We start from the raw sequence: 26,422 nt of genomic DNA, 5'->3' as shown, positions 1-26,422 counted from the left end.
AGTACTCGCAGTGTCAGCTATGCTGTCACTCGCTACCACCTCTTCGGAATATCTCCGCTATCAATCAAATGCTTCAGACCCTGGTGACCATCAAAAACTCTCCTCTCACAAGATTTAAGAAATGGGAGAAAGCCCTGGGCATCACACTCGCTGACCAAGACTGTGAAAACATTATAGCCAAATCACTTACCAGTCCCAGAAGTTGCAGAATACTGGAAAACAACTACAAAATACTTTCTCATTGGTATAACGCCCCCTCAAAGCTACGTGTAATATTTCCTGGATCAACAGACAGGTGCTGGAGATGTAAACAACAAGCTGGCACCATGCTACATATATACTGGGACTGCCCAAACATTAAGCAATTCTGGACTGGACTAGAGGCTTGCTCAAAAAAACCTACAACTTCCTATACCCAATAATCCAGCTACAATCCTCCTGCACCATAACATGGACTCATTATCCTCATACAAAAGATCACTTACACAATTTGCCCTAAATGCGGCTAAAATCTTTATACCTCACAAATGGAAAACAGATATCTTACCTACACAATCTGAATGGATAATGGAAATGGAAGAGGAACGCAATTTGATGAAACACATGCGGAATCTCACAAAGCAATGCTAAACCACTGGGCCACTTGGCACCCTTGGACACAATAGCTGGACTCCATCGCATAAGGAAGCAGTAAGAGAGACCTCTACCAAACAAGCCAAACACTGGAATCACTATTACCAAGGTTACTAACATTTAATGCCAATATGTCAATATTATGCAGATATTGAGGTTGTTTTATTGAAATGCCATGCTTAATTGTTCTCTAGGTTATCCACAAAAGCAGTATCTATCCGGACTAAGACTGACATCCTTTGTCTATTTATCCTTCTCTCTCCCCCTCTTCCTTTTTTTTCTTTCCCTTCTCTTCCCATTCCTCCTTTGACCTATATCATACTTACTTCCCTCATTCCTGATCCCTACCCATTCCTGACGAGCGCACGGACAGTGGACAGTGGTTTTTACAGGTTTGCAAAGATGTATTTTCTCCTAGGGAACGCACTGACACGGTTAAATCCGCCAGAGAAAGTGTATACTTGTACAATTTTTCAATGTACTTTATTCAAAAATATCACCACTGTATCTTCATACCCTTGGAGGGATTTCTTTGTTCTTTTGAATAATTGTCAATAAAAATAATTAAAAAAAAAGAACATTACCTATCAACATTGCGAGGCTAGACCACAAAAGTCTCCAGTGACTCCACAAGGTAATGCACTGCCAATTTATCACATAGTCCAGAGTTCAATTACTGGCAGGTTCTGACATTAAAGTACCAAATACACAAAAAGTCAACACCATTCTGGACTACTATTTGTGTGCTTCAACCAATGTGGTGTACATAATTACATGTAATAAGTGCTCTACAGGAGGCATATACATTGGAGGAACAGGGCAAAATCACAGTCTTCAGGACATGAAGGTCTTAATTCTAATAGGGAAGTTTAAAACTGAAGGAGAGAAAGCTCTATGAAGACAGGGCTTTACAAGTTATCTCTATCTATCTGTAACTTCCTAATTGTTTGCCTATGAATACTTTTCAATGATCTTACAGTATAAATGTTGTGCCTTTCCAGCTTTAATTTGTATTTTGTCTGAAGAGCTTTCATTTGTATTTTGCCTGAAGAAGGGGCCTTAGCGCTCTGAAAGCTTGCAATGTATTTTTATTGTTAGCCAATATAGTTATTACTTCTACAATACTATTTTATTTGTTTACTGTTTATTTGTTATTTTTGCCATAGGCAAGGGAACTGTGTAGAGGTGATATCAGGAGATAGTGGGGGCAATAACCTGAAGATGCAATAAAGGTAAGTATCATATTCATTGTTGCATCTTACTCCATTCTGTGCTTTATATTACTACACAGAGCAAACATCACAAAATTGGCAGATCACCATACCATTTCAAAGTAAACATATATTGTGGTGCTGACCATCTATCTCTTGCTGCATTTTTACAGGCTGGCACCTTTTGTGACCATATATATATAGCTGAACAATAATAAATTAAAGGCAATCAGCAACATACAGTAGAAGATGAAACAGGAGAGCACAAATAGCTACAGTATGTAAACGTATCAAAATAAATTTTCAGTCAGTTGTTTGTGTGTCTCTTAAAATATTTGTTCTTTCTATCTATCTGGAATTAAAAATGCCAACTTGTTGCTGGGTCAGAAATACCCAGTGGTCATAAAGATGTGGTAGTCTCAAAACCAAGGACCTTGCTATTGTGGTTCTTGGCATATCCACAAAATGGACAGGCTCATAATTTCTCCTTTATGCTTTTCAGTTATTTCAGTTGTTATGACTTTAGTATTGCAGGTCACATGATGCTGCTGTACAGTCAGGCTAAGCTATAAATGATTGGGTTGGGAGCATGGGAATCATTCACTAAATGGCAGGGGGTGGAGAACAAGCTATGAGTAATTGCCACAGTGTAAGAATGTTGTTCCATACGCAGCAGCCACATAGATAAACAGTAAGGGTTTGGACCCTAACTGTCTGGAGAACACCATGAGACTTAAGTTAATGACTAGGTCTGCTTTAAAGAGATTTTTCTCAGCTTGTCCTGACAGTGCTAAGTTTTGCTAAAAGGTGACATATTTGCCAGGAAATGTGGTGAACATTTATGTTTAATGTAAACCCAGGGTCACTTTTACATTTGCAAATATAGAAAATTTGTCAGTGGGGCTAGTGAGTTTAATATTTTCAGTCCAGTGAATCCATCTGTGATCCTGCTAAATTACATGATAATAGTGTTCTTTGACTCCTGAACAAAAGTCACAACAAAACACCATCCTGCACCATATGTGGCCAACTTTACCCATATAGATATATGATGAAGGGGCGTAGGTAACTCTGCTTAGCATGCAATTTCCTTTCTCAATGAAAACATATTGTAAGGGCCTCAGATGTGTTCTGTTTTTTTCAGTATAAATACTAATAAATTGTCTTTATAGATAACAAAGAAAAAAGGACACATCAATTGCTGCACCAAAGACCTGAATTAACTTTAAAGACACCAATATGAAAAATATTTACAGTAAATCATTATAGTTTTTTTTTATAAAACAGAATTTATTGAACAAATTGCAATACATAGTACTGTATATTTCACATACAGTGTATATTTCATGTTTACAGTAAACATTTAAACCCTGAGGCACAGACAGTGTACACGACTTCATCAAGGTTATTTAAGTTATTTCTTTTTAGTTTTAGATTCTTTATTGCCTATCAAATGTGTACATGTAATGTAACTGATGGAACATCTAGCCTGAGTATGGCCAATCACATAATGAAAACTTATTCCGTAGGTTAAAATCAAATGTCCTCAATTACATAATGCTCAGCACACAATTGCATTGACATTGATAATATAGTGAATGCTATTTAACATCATTGTTTGCATAGCTTACTGAAAATTCCTGGGTGCAGGTTGAAAACCCTTTTCCCCTGTTGTATATAAATCTTCAGATTTTATACAATGTATTTTAATTCTGAAATATTCACTCAAGAAATATGTACTGTGAATGTAAAAATGCTTCATTGATTATAACTAGAGGTGAGTGTACTGCTCAACACAAATTGGTTATTGAGGCAAAACTTTGAAGTTCACATCAAATAATATATTTTTAGAAAGGATCATTAATTGCTCTTATGGTTTGCCAATTTACTGTTGTCTTAAGAATATCATGAAGTCACCAAAATTGTACGTCTTCACAATATGCATTGGCAGAGGATGTCATCTTGACATCACTATGTTGCCGAGTCAAATCATATAAACATCCAGTGCATGTGTACTGAGATTTACATGGCTGCTTTATCTGGTTGAATATCTATCCAGCTGAACCAGAACACTGATTCTGTGAATTGACCTGAGACTGAAACAGCAGCTAGTATGCCTTTTTTACTAGAAAAACAAAAGGAAAATAGCGAGCATGCAAATTTAAAAACATATAGAGCTCAACATGGCCATTAACTATTTAGCAAACTGGGCATCAACATTTTTGTTTTATGAGCAGTACAAATGTACTTGGTTCCTATGCATTCCCATTTACATTTTGTGGCCAAGATTATGTGGAAACCCCTTCTAACTATTATATTATGCAATCTCTGACCTGCAGAAATCCCTGACCTCAAACAAACTGATTGCCAGTTAATTAATTGGAATGCTAATGTAAGCCAGGCTTTCTGGCCTGGCCAGGTGTCCAACATCAGTATTCAGCCTTTAACATATAAATGAAAGCACATCCCTTCTTATAGAAAGATTTCGCAAAAAAGTACATGATAAGGGCTGATTTAGCAGCAATGGGATAACCCACTTTATAGTAATACCCCTGACTTTGGAATGTATGGCAGGTGTTCACTCACCTTTGGCCAAGCAGGATTTGACAGCATTAGAGAGGATAAAAATCATTCTAATAAACTAGTAGACTTTATATTACTTTTAGATGATATTTATCTGGAATATTTCACATATTTCACACTAAATTTTAACATATATACTATAAAGGGATCCTTACCCTAATGTCCCCTATTAATCACTTTGCTTAGACCTTTCAAAATCTTGCTTTTTCTACATCTAGCTTCTCTATTTTATGTTAATCAGTTTTTAATTATAGTTTAAAATTAACTGAACAGAAAGGAATAAAAAAAATGACAGTCTGCAGGATCTGTGTGAATTTGACAACTGTTGACATGCAGGCTGTTAAGACACATTTACTGAGACACAAATTCAAATATTTATGGTTCTTGGTTTATGGTTGATTTTAGATAAAAGTTCTTATAATTATCAGTATTTAAAGATTATTTTAACTTGGATTCAGAGCTATCCAGTTGAATTCAAAAGACTCCCCTGTATAGCAGACGTTTATTTGTTTCAGCTTACAGGCAGCCTTTTCTAAGAAAATGATACTTAAAGCTAGATCTAAGACATATTGTGAATCATTACTTCTTCAGTATTAAATATATATATATAAATATATATATATATATATATATATATATATATATATATATATATATATATATATATATATATATATATATATAATTATTTATTTATTTTTGTAATGGGTGTGGGATTTGTTTTAGAATTCCATAATTTCTGTTTGCTTTTTTTTGGGGGTACCCTCCTTCCCCCCTACATTTGCTAACATATGGCACCTAAACTATACTGTGGGCACATGTGTAGGGCATTATAACAACTTTATATAATTTTATTAAGGTTCCCTGTCCTTGTGTAGTGTAATGTATTTGCTGCAGCATATATGGCCATTGTACTTTAACTGCATGCCGTATGCTAATTAGCCAATGCTAGCATAACTTCGAACTGCTGAGCGTAATTTCGCTGGTGTAATTTTGCCAATTTACGCCTGGCAAAGTGTTGCGATGTGCGCAAAGCCATCGCTGGCGAATTTTCACCTGTTAGTGAATTTGCCTCTATGTTTTTAAAAGCACATAGACAGAAACATTAATCTTTATGCAAATATTTAGGGGCCTATTTATCAAGGGTCTAATAGCAAACTCAAATTTACGAATGTCAAAATTCACACATTCGAATGTGAGATTCATCACACCATGGAAACAGTCCTAATTCGAATTTTCACCACCTAAAACCTGCCGAGTTCATTAACAAGTCAATGGCAGAGGTCTGTTGGGCCATTTGAAGATGTCACTAACCTTCCTGACATTCAAATTTTTTTTTTTTCAGGAGAAAAACTCGATTTGTACGTATCGAATACGAATCAAATCAGATTTTTCGGGTTGGAACCATTTGATCAAATATTAGACATTCAAATTTTATTCTTAAATAACCTTATGTGAATTAAATTCAAATGTACTCTCAACTCGAATAAGAGGTTACTTATGAAAAAAACTGGAACCTCTAACATTCGATGGAATAGGAAGGACCCGAATCGAATTCAATTCAAGTTTTCCTCCAAAAAAACTAGAATGTCAGGAAGGCTATTAACATCTTCTGCTATTGATGGCTACATGAACTTAGCAGGTTTTAGGTGGCAAAGTATCAAATTCTAACTGTTTGCAGGCTCGATGTGTGATAAATATTACGTTCAAATTTAAATTGGGGGTTTTGAAATTGTGAGTTTTGACCAATAAAAGTTTTAGTAATTCTGCACCCTAGACTGTAGAGTGTGTTTGTCTTCAAAGACAAAGCCAACACCCACATAACAACACACATACTCCAAATGTCTCTATATTCACCAAAAAATTATAAAATAATGTATTTGACTTTTTCAAGCACAGGGATGGAATAAATAATATCTTGGGGATTTCCCATTTATTCAACAAAACACCCTATTTTCAGATCTGTAGCCAACTGGAACTTCTAGGCTTTGCTCCCTATGGAGTATTGGAGTTACTGAATCAGAAATGTTGTGCTGCTTTAATAACATCAATAGGAAATTTTGAAAAAAGAATTTCAAAGACAGGATTTGTAGACTTTCCATGAACGAGTGATGAAATTTCCAAACCACATAATTTAGTCTACTTGTCACAATGGGATAATGCACACAATGCTAAAACATTTCAAGGACTTAATTGCACAGCAGATGGTTTTCTTATATTTTTCTATTCTCTTAGCTATACAACTGCACATACTAGCAAAATATTTTCTTGATTATCACTTACATAATGTTAAATAAAATGTGTTTTTGTATTCAGCATTATCAACACTGCATGCAGCACATTGAATAAAATTCTGCACAATGTTATACGATCAAGATAAATTGCTCTACATAGTGACAAAACCACATATTTATACACACTTGAAAAGGGTTTTGGGTTCATGAAAAGTATATGCTGACAGCACAGTTACATACCTTCTCATCAAGTGCTTTATGGTGTTCAAACAACGATTTCAATGCTTTTAAAACTTCAACTTCACTAGACACTCCTGAGGGGGACTGTGCTTGACGCTTTACCACTGTCATTCTCAGTGACCTTTCGTGTCTGGAAACAAGGCACTCTAGATGTTCCAACAAAAGCTGTTGAATATAATATAAAGTCCATTATTTTTCTGGTATGCAAAGGTCATTTTGAATACTGGCACACTGAATTAGCACCAATTGTCTGAGAAGGGTTGCACACTAATAGAAAATCTCCTTTAAAGTTCCATAATCAGCACATACTGTATATCTCACTATTTCTGAAGCTCAAAAGGAATGGAGAAATTTACACCTTTTTTTTCAGTTAGTACAATGTGGTCCAAGGTGTGCAACACATTCAGGAATGTAATGGGTGCTGTCACTGCATTGTGGTATGTTAAACTATTTACATAATAATCTATTTCTTTAACAAGCCTCAACAATCATTTACTTTCCGAATATTACTTGAATACCCAAACTTTTTTACTAACAATAAATAGTTTAGAATTGGTATTTCTACTATAAACAGAACAGATACCATAGTCTATAGCAACATTACATGCAGACAAGACATCCATTTGTTTCTTAGACTGTAAAGAGATGGATAATTAATTGAAATACTAAAACTTTGCTTTCTAAGAATAAATCTTTAAGAATATATTGTTGCTTAGTCCCTAACCTTGACTGACTACTTCAGAAAGTTTAAACAGGAGTGTCACTTTCTGCATTTGATAATATGGCATTAGTTGATAAGAAGCATAGGGATAAGGCAATATCGGGAAAAAATATATACAGTCTAGCAGTTTATACTAGCTTAAGGAAAGCTCTTGGGGATGTCTACACAATGAACTGTTGAAGGAAGTAGTAATGGAGCTACCCAGGGTTAAGAAAGGGGAGCCTTGGCAAGGCTTAAAAGGCAGGGAGGCAGAAGGGTCCAGAGTGGGCCACAGATAGTAAGGGAAAGGCGTACCTTAGGTTCCTAGGTGACCACGGCCAATTGTTTCAGATCCAGTTTGGCAGCATGGAAAGCAGCATCCAACCCACCCTAATATAAATTTTGATGGTGGTAGTGGTGGGGATTTAGTTGTGCCTGGGAAGTAGGTATTCACACGGTAAGTTATTGGGTTAGTCACAGCTGTTGATTTGGGGGATGCTTTTCAGAGTGGGAAGGGGCTGTTATGCCCTTGAGTTCAGTTCAACCTCCTTAGGTAATTGTCCTTGGAGTTAGGTGTTGACTGCCCTGCTCTCACTTGCCCATCTTAGCACAGTGCAGTTTGGTGTCATGAATGCCAAATAGCTTGTTCACTCCAGTGCAGTAGGCAAGAATTTTTGTTGTATTGGTTATCAAGATTATTACATTTTTTATTATTCTGTAAAATTCCACTTTGATTACTATGTTAACAAAGCTGTGGTCTCTGGCATCTAGCCTGTACTGTTATGCATGCTTTTTGGGGTATAATTGAGGAAAGGCGAGATGGCAACTTTATTGTAAGGGATCTAAATGACCACGTCCCTTGACACTGCCCTTGGCAACTATCCAATTTAAAGGTAATTTCCAGATGCAGAAGAAAAAATACAGTAGTATCACTTCTTCAGAGGAGAGTATTTATGTAATTTATAGCCGAGAAGCAACTATGTCCAAAAAATCCTTGTAAAATAAAGCTTCTTTCAAGCTCCAGGACTCCAGAAGCAATAGCACGGACAATTAAATAAATTACCAAAAAATATCCCTATTGTAGATATCAGGGTTTTAGATTCAAGCCATATAAATGGTTTATTATCAAAAAACAAAGATTATAGAACATGACACTAGTACAGAATTGCTGTGTTGTAGTAGAAGCTTAAGTTTAAAGGCCATTCTGTTATTAGAGTTGTAGAATGTTTGCACAGAACAAGGAATACATCTGTTGTTTCATGTCATAAGTATTCCTAGTGCAAGGCCAAGAAAGACACATATAGTTTCAGAGACCACAGCATCGATGCCATTCTGGACACTGTGCTGACACAGTAGATGAACCTTATTTGGTTATTGTACTGAGACTGTGAGTCTGTCCCTAAGATGGAAATAGTGACACAGTTATACTAAAACAAGAATGATGATTGGATGCCACTGGATCAGCCGCATGGAAGAATAAATGGTTAAATGGTCACTTGCTGTTTTGCTAATTGTTCCCTTCACGTCCTCACAAGCTTTCAGGACGTATGAGCTGTTATTTAATACTCTGTATTGCAATACTCTGTATTAAGGTATACCTCAAATAAAGCTGTCTGGTTAATTTCCTGAGTGAATCTGAATGGTTCAAGTCAGGCCCAGGGGGAACTTTGGGGCCAGGCTCGATTTGAGTAAGTATTTATTTGAATCCAAGAAAGACTTACTCATTGTGGCTGAGAATCATCCCTAGTTGAGAATCATATGGGTAGACGAGCAACAATATCTAAGAATATATTTATATGATCATTTATGTTTCAATATATATTATACTATAATTTTATGCAACATAATTTAAATATGCAAACCTGAACTAATAGGAAACTATTACATTTCAAAGATTTTAGAGTAACAGGCCTTTAACTAGGTTAAACAAGTACAAGAGTTTTGGATATTTCTATTTATTATTTTTAGGAAGCATGAGTGTAAAATCCTTACTCTGGTATTATTCCTTTCCGCTTTCAGTTCAGAAATTTCTTCTTCTTTTTCCAAAAGTTGCTCCCTGCATGCATTCAGTTCCTTTGTCAATGCAGCAAACTCCTAAAAAGCAAAAAAAGTATTGTTAATGGTAATTTATCTCTAAAGGCACTTAGTATGATGGCCTCCACAAAATTTTAATTTGTCATACTGTTACAGAAGTGGAAGCACAGAGCATAACAGTTTTACCCCCATATGTTACAAAAGGCACTAAGTTTGCCCAGTAGCAGTAACCCGTAGCAACCAATAAGACGTTTGCTTTTAAGCAGGTGACCAGTTCATGTAACCTGCTGGTTGCTATGGGTTACTGCTCCAGGGTAAACTTAGTTATTTGGTTCTTTGTTCCTAAACTTCCTTTGTTCGAAAAGAGTGATTGCAACATTATCTTCTCAGTGATTAAAGATAGTTCTTATAAATGTGATGTCAAGGTTTGTGAATGATCAGCAAAGAATCGTGTGGTTCCCAGGTAACCTCTTATTCTACCAGTTAAAGTGCACAGCTGAAAGCAACATAGCCTTCTATGATTTCTAGCAACCAACGTGAGAAAATTGTACACATTACACATGCCAATGCATCTTTGAGGTAATGTTAATTACTACAGAATAAAAGTTTAGGAACATGTTTAATGGTGCAACAATATCATACTGCAAAGAAGTAAAGATTTAGTAACTGCTAAACAAGCAATCCATATACAGTATATATAAAGTAAAGTATATATATATATATATATATATATATATATATATATATATATACACACTCTGAAAAAAGGTATCTTAGAAGGTTCTAATTGTAGAATTCAGGAACTCGTGTAATAATGTGCAGTTCTTACAATGAAACTTGTTTGTTTTGGCCACATTTTGGATTTATCATTCCCAGTATTCGGTAGCCCATAGAGTTCATTATAAGCCAAACTGTCTGCTACTTTATTATTATTACTATTATTATCCATGTTTAATTATAAAATTAATATTAACTATAATATAGATATATAATCAGAAATCATTGTGGAACCAACCACTCAAACAAAATGACATGTATGAAAATCTAAGGGACATTCCCATTTTTTCTCACCTGACCTCAGCAAGTAAGAAATGTTTATTCATGTTTTTCTAATCTGCATATTTATTTTTTAAGCAAGTTTTTCTGCACATGAAGACACCAACAATAATTGATTTCTTGCAATGGTAGGTGAGACCATAACAAGAAGATAAATTCGGAACTAGAGACCAATTGCTTTTTTTTTTTTCAATACCATTCTCTTCATTGAGCTAAATGTTTATTTTATAGTTTGTATTCTCTTTCATACCACATTGCCTTTTAAATACACTACAAAATGGGGATGGTGCACAGGTCTAATATGAGTACTACCAAAGTAAATACAATTTCAAGAGTTGCAAATAAAGTGATATAGGCAGGAGGGCATACTCACAGTTCAACCTATGACTAAGGGATTTGATACCAAAAGGCGTTTTTGTCCCGCAACCTGCTATATTAAGCTTTGTCCAGAAGTGCTGTCTACGTCGAGTCTTGTTAATGCATACTCACAGTTCACCCTAGTCCAAGGGTGCATGCACATAGTAATACAACCATAGGTGTGAGTTCCTCCAAAAAATAAGGCAGCAAATCAAAAAATACAAAAATTATTATTAGGACATATTAGGAAGAGACCTTGCACATTTTGTGCCTGTTGGGCCATTTACTTATAGGCTGTAAGTGTATGAGTAAGTGCCCCAACAGGCACATATAATAAATATTTTGTCTTTTTTTATTTACTGCCTTATTTTTTGGAGGAACTCACACCTATGGTTCTTTATTTTAAATATATCTGAAACACTACACTGCAGTATGGCTAACTGTATAAAAAATGTTTCATGTCCCACATTTCAAAGATAAGGCATCACCTGCTGCTTCTAAGTGGCTTAAGGCAATATAATAATGTAATAATAATTTTCATAATTCAGGAGCTTTTTCGCATATGGGCAACTTGGAGAACAACTACCTTCATGTTAAATATATACTGTGTTCTTACAGAAGAACTAATACCATAAAATAATCATTGCTACAAATGTTATATATTACATACTGGGCTTGCTGCACTTACAAAGACTTTAAAGCACTATAATAGAGATGATACATGCCTAGTTCTCGTTCTTGGACCTTGTTAGACCATCTACCGTGGAGATACATTGGTAATGAAAAAGTTTGAGTAAAAGGTATCCTTCAGTTAATTATTTATTAAACAATGAGTCCCCAGTGGTGTATAGGTCTAGGTCTTTTTTTTTTTGTATTATGTAGTCAAACACAACATCATTGTCTTCTGTTATTACATTTGTTTAAAGAAGAGTATGAATCAAGGGCATTCTGTCAATTATCATTATTGTAACAGGAATGTTGTGTGCTTGATCTTCGTTTACAAGCTCAAAGGTATAATCCTGTGCATTTTTAATAAAATATGTCAAGCAAAACTGTGCTTATGTTATTCACTTGGGATTCTTGGGATGGGTTACAGAACAAAACAGTACTAATTGTCTAACTGGAAAAAAAGGTTCAGGAACCATAAACCATGGGCCAGCATTTGTCAAATCAAAAGCCAATTAAAAAAAAAAACTACTTTGCAACAAATCAATGGACATAAAATGTATTACTATCCTTATATGAAAGTACAGTTTATTGTGAGTATGCATATTCCTTTTTATCTTTAACACAAAAATTTGCCTGATAAAAAAAAGTAACAGTACATTTTTATATTAAGCAGCCAGTCCGTGCAGAATTGATCTAAAAAGGGGCCTTCTTCAGTCAGTTTATATTTTAACATTTAGATGCAGATTATTATTAGTTGAAGGTTGGGTTCAAGCATATTTGTCAAAAACCAGTGCCAATACAGATATGGTCAAAGTTGCAATAAAACTAGTTAAGCTTTATTTATCCGAAGCAATAATATTTCTGTTTTCAAGTGTATTTTTTTAATATTTACAGTCACATAATACACTGGGAAAGGCTGTGATCAAATATGCATACAAAAATGTATCCTATTGACTTGTCATGGAATAGATGCAGCAGGAAAAGAGATGCAGCATTGTTTATGTGCTTAGATTGAAAAAGAGGAGTATTTAAATTAACACCTTCTGCTCAAAGCACAGGAAGAAAATACAGGCATCCTTCAGCATGTAGAATTATGCATGCATAATTTTGCAACAATTAAGTATTTCATTATTAGAACTAATAATACAAACACATTATAAAACTGATCAGTTAGCACACACTTCCATGTGTTGCATTCTGTTTTACATTTTTTGTGTTTTGCTACACATGCACCTTTATGTCCAACCTTTTCCTGCTTAAAACTATTCAACAGCTCTGGATACTGTAACATTGTTAATAGGTTATTTTTTGTTCTATTTTACCAATTGGTACGGATTGTTTTCAACGGGTTCTCAAATCTTAATTAATATCAATGTAAACTTGTTTATTTGGCAGCAACATTAAATAAATACTAAACACTAGCAAATAAGGGTCATAATATCAAAAAAAGTGTGGGTGAGGGAAGATTCACCATGCCCTTAAAAAAAGATTGTGGCGTGTCACTAAAATATTGGCTTCTTCGTTAAAAAACATTTGCTGTTTTGTGCATGGTTTTTCCTCATGTGTTTAACTATATAGATATTTCACAAAGTACCCTGTACCCCTGTCAGTCCTTTTAACAACACCTTTTTTTGTTTCAAAAACAAATAAACATTGTTTTGGTTTGTTCCCTTGAGAAAAGTCACAGTTGGTTACTTGAACCAATAACTAACCTTTGGTGAGCCCAGGTTTCTGTTGGCCCTCCTGCTCCTAAACATGTGGCCTATTTCATGGTCATCCCTTACTTCTTTATGGGAACAAAGAGTCTCAAATATGAGAATAGAAGGAAAAACAGTTGGAGAGTAGGCCTATTATCTAAATTTTTCTAGAGGGCCCCTGGCACACCAAGTCTGAGTAGAAAACTGGTTTTAAGTGGAGGCCATATCTAAGGCTTTAGCTTGACTACTGCAACTTACTCCTTGTAAGCTCTACAATATACCAGCATTCACAAATTTAATTTGTTCTTGAGATGGTGCTGCTAGGCTCATCAAACTCACTTTATGTCATTTCACTGGCTCCCAAATCAAATTTACTCACATTGAAAGGCATTTTATAATGAAGTTTGACCCCTAATCTCAAGTCTTCTTTATAATCTTCATTTCTCTTCACTAATCACGTCATCCCATTTCCAAATGCAAGACTTCTCTTGAGCTTCTGTCTACCTTCCATGACCTATTAAGGTCTCCCCTTCTTTTCAACCCTTCAAATTCCTCCCTGAAGGCTTAATCGGAGTGCATATTCAATGCACCATAATTAATTAGAATTCCACTTATTATAAAGAATAAGCAATAGTTTTCAACATCCTTATGTCTCAACTTTTACCTCATGCTTACATTGTAAGGTCTTTTAGCAGGGCCATCTGATCTTATTATTCTATAAGGTTTGTTTTGTTTGTTAAATAACTCAGTTAATATATTATTGTAATGCAGAAATATAAATAAATGATGATGATGTTAGATTTTGTTTGTCGTTTTTTTTTCACCAAAGTCAGTTCTAAAGGTTCCATACTTAAAAAGATTACCATATATTTAAAACATTTCAGTTGTCCAAAGATAATGTATTAAGTTCCTAGACCATATGTTGGTGTTCTAAAGGGACATTCCTAAGAACAATGTGCACATTATGGCACTACAACAAAATGACCGATGTGGTATCTTAAAAGTATATTGTCTATTTGTGCTGAGTTATCCATAAATGCATATTGAAATAGCAGGTAAAGGGATTTCAGTCCTATGATATTTTTAAAGGTAACTTACATCAGCATATGTGTTTCTTTTAATTAATTTGGTGTACTTGGAATGCATTTTTTCTCCTTATTATCTATCCTGCGGTTAATGTTCTAAATTTGTTTTACTAAGGAGGCTAAATATAACTGAAACTACATTACACTCATGACTCATACAATGTTATCCCTTTCATGTTGTGACAAATGCACAGCTTAATTCTCGTGTGTACCTCGTTTCAGATTACACTTTAAAAAGCAAGTTATAACTAGAAACATGGCAGGAAGAGGAAGCTATCAACTTCATTCCTGTCACAGCAACAAAATAAAAACTACAAATATGATATTGATAGGGAGCATCTGAAGGGAAGGAATAGTTAACTACTTCAAGCACGGACCCTAAAACACCAGTATGTTTGGATTTTGTACAGTATAACAATTCAAAGATGTTATGGATATTTGCTGTTTATTGATATACCTTGTTTTTTATTTTTTTAATATTTTATTGCATATAAGCCTATACTATAATTTATTATAAATGTAAAATAACAACAAATCTGAGGTTATAAAGAGACAGTAAAGAGACAGCTGTAATTTTCAATGCATATTTATTTATATTGATTTAAATGAAAGCAATACAAAACCAATTATTGCATAAACCAATAACCAAAATGGATCAATAACAAAAATGCAAAGGATCTAACAGAAGTCTTTAATGTAATCTTGGATGTATGTTTAACAATGTATTCTATCCCAACACATTTCTCATAAAAAATAACAAATCCAACAGAATCTGAAGCCCTCCAACACCTTGTGGCAGATTTATCAAAGGTTGAATTTCGAAGTTATGGGAAGTTTTTTAACTCTAATAAATTTAAATTTACTCACAACTCAAATGGGAGGTTATTTATGAAAAAACATGAACGTCTAATATTTGATCGAATACAAATGACCCAAACATACAAATCGAATATGAATCGAAGTTTTCCTCAGAAAAAAACATGAATATCAGGAAGGCAATTTACATATTTAAATAGTTCAACGGATCTCTGCCATTGACTTATAAATGAACTTGGCAGATTTTAGGTGGTGAATATTGAATTAGAACTGTTTCCAGGGTCTGATAAATCACATTCTAATTAGTGATGGGCGATTCTCTCCCGTTTCGCCAAAAAATATGCAAGTTTCCTGCAAAATTCGCAAAACGGCGACAAATTCATGAAAAATCGTGAAATCGTAAAGTTCATGAAAAAATCATGAAATTCTGCTGTTTTCACAAAAAAATCGTGAAATTCTAACTTTTTCACGAAAAAATCGAGCAATCTGAACGTTTCCACAAAAAATCGAGCACTTCGAATGTTTTCATGGAAAAAAAGTAGAGAAATTCTAAAGTTTTCACGAAAAAATTGTGAAAATTGGAAATTGACGCTGGCGAATTTTAGCGGTGAAACGTGGGAATTTGCCGCCAATTTGTGCAGGGCAAATTTATTCGCCCATAACTAATTCTAATTTAAATTCGAGTTAGTGAATTAAGATTCAAATTTGTGAGGTTTGACCAAAAAAATTTAAAATTTTAATTTACCATTCAACCTTAAAGGGATACTGTCATGGGAAAAAAAAACATTTCAAAATGAATCAGTTAATAGTGCTGCTCCAGCAGAATTCTGCACTGAAATCCATTTCTCAAAAGAGCAAACAGATTTTTTTATATTCAATTTTGAAATCTGACATGGGGCTAGACATATTGTCAATTTCCCAGCTGCCCCAAGTCATGTGACTTGTGCTCTGATAAACTTCAATCACTCTTTACTGCTGTACTGTCCCTAACACAAGATAACAGCTGCCTGGTAGATCTAAGAACAACACTCAATAATAAAAACCCATGTCCCTCTGAGACACATTCAGTTACATTGAGAAGGAAAAACAGCAGCCTGCCAGAAAGCATTTCTCTCCTAAAGTTCAGGCACAAGTCACATGACCAGGGGCAGCTGGGAAATTGACAAAATTGACAAAATGTCTAGCCCCATGTCAGATTTCAAAATTGAATATAAAAAAATCTGTTTGCTCTTTTGAGAAATGGATTTCAGTGCAGAATTCTGCTGGAGTAGCACTATTAACTAATGCGTTTTGAAAAAAAAAACATGTTTTCTGATGACAAGATCCCTTTAATACATCTGACCCCTTAATTAATGGTCATCTCGTCTAAACTTGTAATTCATGGTCAATGTTATTGGAGGGATGAAGAAGAGTATTAATCATCTTTTTTCCTCAGAAAAAAACATGAATATCAGGAAAGCAATTAACATATTTAAATAGTTCAACAGACCTCTGCCATTGACTTGTAAATGAACTCAGCAGGCTTTAGGTGGCAAATATTCAAATTAGAACTGTTTCCAGGGTCGAGGTATGATAAATCACATTCTAATTTAAATTCGAGTTGGTGAATTAAAATTCGAATTTGTGAGTTTTGACCAAAAGAAAATTGAAAATTTGAATTCACCATTCAACCTTAATAAATCTGCCCCCTTAATTAATGGTCATCTCGTCTAAACTTGTAATTCATGGTCAATAACATGTAATTGGAGGGATGAAGAGTATTAATCGTCTTTTGCAAACCTATATTGCAATACAGTTCTGTGACAAATCAAAAGTCCAAATTATCTTCTGTAATTATCTAACATTCCCCATCTTCGTAGCGTTTCAAAGACTCCCATTAAAACAAACCTTTTTCCAAGCTTAAACATCAACCTATTTACTTCGCCCATCTTCCTTACAAAAGTCTTTAATTCACAAATTCACCAACACATCTGCTTTCTTACACAGCAGCCTTCTAACATCACATGATTCATCTCCCAATTAACAGCCAGCACCTACATACAACCACATATAGGGGCACATTTACTATTGGTTAATTAACCCTCGATATTCGACTGTTGAAGTAAAATCCTTCGACTTTGAATATCGAAGTCGAAGGATTTATCGCATTTCCTTCGATCGATGGATTCTAATCCATCGATTGAACGATTTTCGTTCAATCAAAAAGAGCTAGGAAAGCCTATGGGAACCTTCCCCATAGGCTAACGTTGGTGCTCGGTAGGTTTTAGGTGGCGAAGTAGATGGTCGAAGTTTTTTTTTTTAAAGAGACAGTACTTCGACTATCGAATGGTCGAATATTCAAACGATTTTTACTTCAGATTGAGAATAAGAATTAAAGCTACAAGGAAGCTAAAAGGTGATTTACTCTCCTATTCATGTTGATCCTTACTGAAGATAAGGGAGAAGTAGTGTATTAAATCAATAGTATTGTTTTATGGATATGCATTAAAGGTTTAAACCTTCAGGTTAATTTTTAGTTTGTTATAGATGTGCTACTCTTAACAACATTTAGTTGTTTTTAATTATTTGCCTTCCTCTTCTGATCAGGGCTGGAACTAGGGGTAGGCAGAAGAGGCACGCACAGGTGAAGGGGCGCCGAGCAGGTACCTCTTCTCCCTTGCTGCCCCTAGTTCCGAGCTCCTGAAGTCATGCTCACCTGCCTCTGACACCCGCTGCAGGACAAGCCAAGTACTTTATAGTACTCTTTCAGCTCCTGCCTCAGGCAACTCCTGCCTCTGAGGTGCGGGCGCGTGCAAACACGCATACATACATGCACGCGTGTGCACAAACGTATGCGTACAGACTGGGGCGGGGTGATGCATGCGCCATGCCTTGGGCGCTCCAGAAGCTTGGCCTGGCATTGCTTCTGATTCTTTCCAGCTTTTAAATGTGGTCACTGACACCTGCAAACAAATAAAGTTATTGTTACTTTTTATTAGTTATCTTACTATTTAGTCCCTCTCAAATTCATACTCCTAACTCTCTTTCAGACCACTACCTGGCTGCTAGGTTAAATTGGACCCTAGCAATAACCTTAAATAATTGAACAAAAAAAAGACTATTTGCAAATTGTGTTAGATATCATACTAAAAAATAATGTAAAGTTGAACAATCCCTTTAACCATATCACATGTGCTTTAAATAATTTAAGGGATTTGATATCCTTTCTAATTTATATATATTTTATAACAGGGGTTTATATTATTATTCCCTTTCCTATCATCAGTCAGTTGTGAAGTTGAAGTGTTGTTTATATTTGAGACATCAAGCAGACTTCAGTTTTTTTCCATGCACTTCTGCAATGTATTATATGCTTCAAAGATTTTTTTCAGACCTTTCAAAAAATGCAATTGTAAAAAAAAAGCTTTATTGAGTATATATCTGCCGTTTGTTAGGTTGTTATTGATCACTGTATATTGTGTAAGGCCTATTCTCAACCTGCTCTGTATGTTATTGCAGTATTTTGTTTGCAGTCCATATTATCTATGGGCTGCTATTGTGCGAGGTGTAATCTTCAGATAGCAGAATGATCAATTCTCAAGTCTGGTGTTCAACTGATCCTATAGCTTGGGCAGTGCTCAGGATGAGAGCTCATAGCAGTATGTAATCTGTTTAGATAATCACTCGTAGCATAAACAGAAAATAGACAAAACCACAATGGCAGGTATTTGACTGCCTTTGCTCTTGACATGTGCTGTTAAATCTAAGGAAGACATTAATTTATTCTTCAGTAAATGGAAGTCATATTCAATTGGGATCAAAATTATGGTAAAAAATAAATTACATTCAAATGCAATTCATTCTCAACACACTAGCTACAGGCTTTCTTTGCATATAAGGATGGATTTGCCACATTACTTTTAATTTTTGTTAAATTATTTGAATATAAGTGAGTAAAGTTAACATGGCAGTTAAAATAAACCCTCTGGACACAACACATACCGAGAGAAAAGTTTTAAAAGACATTTATAATGTAAGCATTTAAAGTGAGCAATGATAGTGTTGTCATGCTGACACAATATCCATCAATAATATATATATATATATATTTATATATATATATATATATTATTTTTTTTTAAATTAGCAGCATAATGTTCATTGGTGGATATAATGACATATGGTTAGTGATGGGCGAATTTATTCGCCAGGCGCGAATTTCCGCGATTCACTGCTGGTGAATAAATTTGCGAAACCGAACTTGAAAATTCACGGTCAAAAAAAATGGACGCCGGCATCAGAAAAATGGGCGCCGGCATCAAAAACGAGACGCAGGCGCAGTTTTGTGAATTTTTCACAGTTTCGCGAATTTAGCTGCAAATTTGCCCACAACTACATATGGCTAATCTCAAGTAAGGAATAGCTAAGCATAGTAGCGATCTCTTATGGAATTCTAGCTTTGTACATTGCCTTGGGATGAAGCTGGCACGGTCCTATTTCTTAAAATGTGAATAAATGCTGTGGTCATTTTACCCCATTTCTGGCTCCCGGTGTCTCATTACGGTATGTAACAATGGGGTTAGTGGGATGGCTGAAAGTGAAGGGTCAATTGAGGAGTCCCCTTTTCAATATTTTACAAGAAGCACTCTCTACAATCTCTTGGAAATCAATAGAAGAAACAGGGAAAGCCAAGTTAGGAACATCCCACAAAACTATAATTTGACCCTACAATTTTTATACCATATTTTAGTATACAGTATTGCTAATTTTTCCCCTAAGTAAATATTAAGAACAAAGCTATGTAATTTGATATGTTTACACAGTATACAGGGGAGCTTTATGGATATTTAAAGAACTGGAAATATGTAAAATATATTATATTTGAAAGATAAATTCGATGAAATATAGATCAGATAGACACATGATAGCCAGATAGGTAAATTAGATAAACAGGTAACTGATACATAGAGCCAATGATACAATGTCATGTAACTATACAATTTTATATAATATAGATCTGTCTGCTGTATGTGTCAGAATACATAGGGGCAGATTTATCAAGGGTTGGATTTTAGAGTAGTTTCCAAAAACTCCCATCAACTCCCATAAACTCGAAAATCAAAAAAAAAAGACCAATCAAAATTTATTAAAAAATAAAAAAAATTAAAAATGGGTGAATAGGATCGAGCTGTAAATTCAACTCGAGGTTTTTCACCCAAATTTTTATTTTTCAAAAGTCCACCATATTACTCCAAATTGATTGTAGGAGGTCCCCCATAGGCTAAAACACCAATCTGGCTGGTTTTAGATGGCAAATAGTCGAATTTGAATTCTTAAAGGGACAATACATGATAAATTTCAAAATTCAAATTTTGAATTTTTTTTAAATTCAAATCAAATTTGTACTATTCCCTAGTCAAATTACACTAAAATAAACTTGATAAAATACTTAATAAACCTCAATAAAAATTAAAATTTTCAATTCAACCCTTAATAAATCTGCCCCATAGTGTTGTAAGAGGCAATAGTACCATTTTCATAGCTCACATGTAATGATACTTCACGGTGTATGTTTATGTTATTGTGTAACTTACAAATGAAAGCAGTGCAAAATATTCTAGTGTATGGAGCTGTGTACCTACTGTAGTTTAAATGAATTTTTATGGAAAATAAATATTGTGCAATGGTGGATGAAATATGTTTAAACAAGTTAACACATATTATGTTTGCATAACTGATGATATCTTATTAAAGCATCTGCAGCACATGACAACAACCTTTGTCTCAATAAAAAGTAGTGGTGTATCCTGATCCAAATTCATCAATAAGGTCGCTACTACAACATACCTTTCTACCTCAAAGTATCCTATTAGTCAAAAGATGTAGATGTATAAATAGGGAGATGTAGATGGATTTGTCCTTGCTGCTACAACGGAGAGACATCTTACACATACTTTTTAATTTAATGTAAAAAAATTTAAAAGCAAAAAAATAAAAAAAATTAAGATGACTGTTAAATGCATTAAGTCTACAAAACTGCAACAATTGAGAATATTAATTCTGGCCTGGGAGTAAAACTACATTTCTTTCATTAAAACATTAGAGTTTCTAAACATATGTTCATCGTTTCTACATTCATATGCAACATTAGTTTGAAATGATTGCATGCTTTTAAAAGAAGTCATTATTTTATGTACACATAAAACTAGAACTACTTTAATAGACATTTTTAAGACATAACACCTGCCAGTGTATTTAAATAAGCTTGTTAGCGCTTCAGTAAATCACCGCAGCAATTCCAAGGGGATGCCATTGTTCCTGATCATTATAGCTGCTAGATGATATAATACACAGCAGTCTAGAAACAAAAAACAGTTTTTAACAAATTGACAAACTGCACCTACTCTGAACTCCTTGCATAATTATACTGTCAATTATTTTATCACCAAGTTAAAAAGGGTTCTATGATGTAGATTTCATTAACTTGTTTAAAGTAATACTATTTTTTCCTGTAAATTGCTAAGAAACCTTTGTAACTTCCAGTCATATATCATTAGCTTTACTATAAGTACATATTTCTGGTTGCTATCATACACATCAATTTATTATATCAGGGGTGCCTAAAATGTAAATTGGGTTCTACCAGTAGACCTTTAGCTGGTGATCAGTAGATCTCAAGACACTGTCAACAAACAGCTTGTCTATATCACCCTCTTATTTCATGCTTTTTCATTCAGATATTTTTTATGTTAAGGTTACATAAGAAATAGTTGTTAGTAAAATATAGCAATATAAATTTTCTCATAAATCAACATAATATAGAAGTAATATTTTCTATGCAACAGTGCTAACAATGCTATTATGGATGTAGATCATAATGGGACAACATCACTAAAATTAGACCTCACATTAGTAAAGTATGGAAACTCCTGTACTATATGTTATTATTGTGGACATTATCTAAACAAACACTAGCATGTTATATACTATCTAAACATACTCAAGTATAAGCTGACCCGAGTATAAGCTGAGGTTCCTAATTTTACCTACAAAAACTTGTAAAACGTATTGACTCGAGTATAAGCCTAGGGGTGAGAAATGCAATTTAGGACATCTTCAGCAGAACACATGCTCCTGCGTGCGCTCTGCTAGGGAAGAGCTTGCCTCTTACTTACTGATCCGAAGAGGCTGCAGTCACAGCTCTGTGCTGCTGTTGTAAAGGTATACATACATTACATACATATATACATACATACATTACATACGCATACATACATTACATACACATACATACATTACATACACATACATACAAACATACAACAAGGGTCGGGCCAGTGCTGCACCATACACAGCCAGGTAAGGCAATGAGACACTCACAAGCTTGCTCCCCCACAGGCTCAGTCCACTCCACATGCGAGCAGAGGGATAAACCTGCCTCTGCGTTGGAGCATCTGGATCTCCAGAAGCCTGCCCCCTATCCCTGGCCCAGAACACCAGCCTGCGCACTTACTTGGCCACAGCTCATCTCTAGCGCGAGTCCCTGCAGGTGCCGCAGGACTGCAGAGGTGGGGAGGCTGCAGTAGGAGGAACTACGCCCGTTGCCATGCTGCCCGCTGCCTCTTATGACGTCACGTGAGCAGGAGGTACCGGGGAGATGCGGGCTGGGTAGGAAGTGAATGGTGTGCACATGCAGGAGCATTTGTTCTGCTGAAGCGCAGCCATTTGCGTCATTGACTCGAATATAAGCCGAGGTAGACTTTTTCAGCACATTTTGGGTGCTCAAAAACTCAGCTTATACTCAAGTATATACGGTATGCACTAAATAGTAGTGTGTTTTGGGAATTCATAATCGAGAAGAATTTGAGTGGATAACAATCTGTGTTATTGTAGGCAGAATAGGCAGGTAGCTTAAGGCACAAAGGGGGTTATGTAATATCAAGAGCAAAATTTGCAACACTTTATATCACCCATAGCAACAAATTAGCAGGTAGCATTTACTGTCACCTGTTTAAAAGTAAGCATCTTATTGGTTGCTATTGGTTATTGCTCCTGGGCAAACTTTGTGCCTTTTATTACATGGGGGAAAATGTCTCAATGTCCTAAATATATTGATAATGGGTTGAGTGAATAGGACCTCTTGCATTTATCTTTAATTCAATGAAGAGTCACTTAATAGCCACTAATGCAAATTAATTACAAATGCAAATCAAAATGTGACTTACTGATACTTTTTTGACACTTTATAAATGCCTGGTATGGCCTAACCTTGAGTTAGTAGTGCAGTTTTGGGCCTCAGTCCTTAAGGGTATTAATGAGCTTGAAAAAGTGCAGAGATGTGCAATAGACTGGTAAAAGGGATAGAAGATTTAAACTACATGGGTAGTCTGCAGTTGTTTTCTCTGTAGAAAAGGCACTTTTGAAGGGACATGACTACTCTTTAAATTTACACTAGAGGACAATATAGACACATAGAGGGGGATTTTTTTATGTATATAAAAAAAGAGAACAAGGGGACACCCCTATAGACTTGAGGAACAGAACTTTCACAGTAAGGGCCGTGAGTTTGTGGAATGCCCTGCAAGGTGATGTTGTGGTGTCTTTGATGATTTCTTGAGCAAGTATTATGTCAAAGCCTATAGTGATCCCAAGATCTACAGTTAGTTTGGTATAGGTATGTGTACATATGTATATCCACTCTGTGTCATGAGCCTAAAACTAACTTGAACTTTCTGTGACTTGTTGGTAATTAATAATCACAGATAAAAGGCTCAATGAGTATCTATTCTCTATTCCTTTTTCTTATATGGAGTCAATTTCTCTCAAGCTCCTTGTTCATTCCTTTTTCCTAGAGAATGTTTTGATGGTCTAATAAAATAAGGTCTAAATTCTAGCACTAAGATAATGATTTTAAAGTGTGTGACAGATGAAGACCCGATATATAGATTATTATATATAAAAGAACAAATGATTTGCTAAATGTTTGCCCAGTAAACAGCTCACCGGTATATGTTAGCTGCTGATGAGTTAAAAGACCAGTAGCATAAGTTGCACCGTTAAATACACTTAATTACATTTTAATACATTGCCACTACAATTTGTACTGCATTATAAGAACACAAGAAACACATTTCTGTGGTTAAAAATAAACTTTTGTAAGTAATGCAACCTGTAGCATACTTTGCATCTTTTATTACATTACTCCCAAAGACAAAATATAACGTATTGCATTCATTTTGTACCTTACACTGGATTTTTATTGTCATGTGTTAAAATATTGATTCAGAGCATTTACATCTTTAAGCAAAATGTGTTCAAATGAGTGAATGTGATGAAATAGTAAATAAGTAGACAAGTAACAGGAAAAATTCAGCAATCATCGATGAGTGCAGTGTCAGGATGTGCAGCTCAGCCCTGTTCTTACTGCCTGCTTTACGCAGTGGGCAAAGTGAAAAAAAATGGCAGATAGCAACTTTTTTTGGATATTGCACATTGTGTGGGGCAACAAAAATGACTGTGAGATATTTTTCTGCTTTTACTAATTTTAGAGACCATAGATGGAAAATCCTTAACTTGAAAGCAAACTGGAAACTATATTATAGAAGGGGGAGGTGGAACGCTTTTAGCCTAATGCTCGGCTCATGCTCTTATCTTGTTCATTTTTACTACAATCTCAAGAGCCCGTGGATTTGTGGTTTTGCAGATTAGAACAGCTCTTTACCAGTTCAGTAAATATTTGAGACCACAGTCCCGTTTACTCTGCCTTCATCATCTTTGTGGTGTCCCAGGGATAGAAACAAATAGGTAGTAGCAATTGGGACAACTCCACCTACCTTGCTTTTCATTTTACTACTTTGTGAAATCGAGCAGTGGGGCTTTTTATCTTAATTAATTTATGGCACCTTATTACACTCCATACTTTCTTAATCAACTTGGAAATATTTAAATTTATTTATTAGCACTGCACTTTATATCACTTTCATATCATTAATTTTCACTTATTTATAATCCTGTTTCAAGTTGTCCTCAGTATGTAAAATAGAAATGTATCTATGTATCTGTATTTATTAACTTGAGGGACTTGGTAGCACTTTTTAGGAGTATAGGACCCAATTAAGGGTTTTTTATCCTCACAATTGTGTTTTCTTCAATTGATTAATTAATGAATTATCAATCAATTGATGGCACTAATTAATTTTGCACAGCACTTTAAAATAGAATAATTAATTCATTAATTGGTGGATATTAAATTGATAATTATTGATTGTACCAGACGGCTGTATATTTAAAAAAAAATCCTGAAGTTGTATTTACAATTGAAGGTGTATGACCAGTTGAGTTAATTGGATTGGGCAAGGTTCTTTGTTATCTCTTTTTTTCTTGTGAAACTTATTATACTGACCTATGGTCAGACCTTTGCCACAACCAAAAGGATAAAATAACTTTAAAGATTTATCAAGCATGTCATCCGTTGTCTTTTATGAACAAAAATTACCCTAATATGTACTAAAACAATACTATAGCTCTAAAATAAATCTTAAAAATACAATTTAACATATTTTTCAACTTGTTCATCAGATGGTTGCTAAGGTATTCAGATGCAAATAGCAAAGATTACACCTCAGCGTGTGAATATCACAACTCACTAAATTTATATATTTGTACAATGCAGAGCAAGGTTTTTTTCTCAAATGCCAAAAGTCAGATTTTTTCACTTAATTTCACTATGAAATGTTTACATTGAAATGATAAATACAAATGTGTGCTTGTAAAGATAAAACCAGATAAATGAAAGCTTTGAGATGGGTAAGGAAAAACTGATAAAAAGGTCAATAACACCAAAATATTTAAAATATTTAATCTCCTTTTAAAGGTTATATCTGTTTGCCTGGAACCTTCTTATATGATATTTTATCAGAACCAACAATCCTATTTTACATAAAAAAAAAAAAACTTTAATCCTGTACAGAGCCATTATTGATATTTAATGATATTTAATAAAATTAGGGGATTTTGCTGTTCAAGGTTTTTTTGCAGAAAATATTGCAAATTCAAATTCATGTTTCTGGAACTCAATATTTCAAGACTCAATAAGCAGAAAAAACTGAATTCAAATAAAAAAATTGAC

At 34.7% G+C, this 26,422-nt stretch overlaps 1 protein-coding gene across 6 annotated transcripts in view; it reads right to left on the bottom strand.

Annotated features, from left to right (window-relative positions):
- LOC108713186 (liprin-alpha-2) overlaps positions 1 to 26,422 on the bottom strand; it is a 197,713-nt gene that overhangs the window by 82,164 nt on the left and 89,127 nt on the right. For all 6 annotated transcript variants that reach the window (XM_041588647.1, XM_018256032.2, XM_041588643.1 and 3 more), the window contains 2 exons: positions 9,594 to 9,695; positions 6,902 to 7,066 (listed from right to left, as the gene is read on the bottom strand). In XM_041588647.1, the coding sequence (XP_041444581.1) occupies positions 6,902 to 7,066; positions 9,594 to 9,695 (267 nt within the window). The remainder of the gene's footprint in view (positions 1 to 6,901; positions 7,067 to 9,593; positions 9,696 to 26,422) is intronic.

The sequence above is a fragment of the Xenopus laevis genome, chromosome 3S (assembly GCF_017654675.1).
Source record: "Xenopus laevis strain J_2021 chromosome 3S, Xenopus_laevis_v10.1, whole genome shotgun sequence".
NCBI lineage: Eukaryota > Metazoa > Chordata > Amphibia > Anura > Pipidae > Xenopus > Xenopus laevis.
Note: the sequence above shows the minus strand (reverse complement) of the source record. Positions and strands in the feature narration are given on the sequence as shown.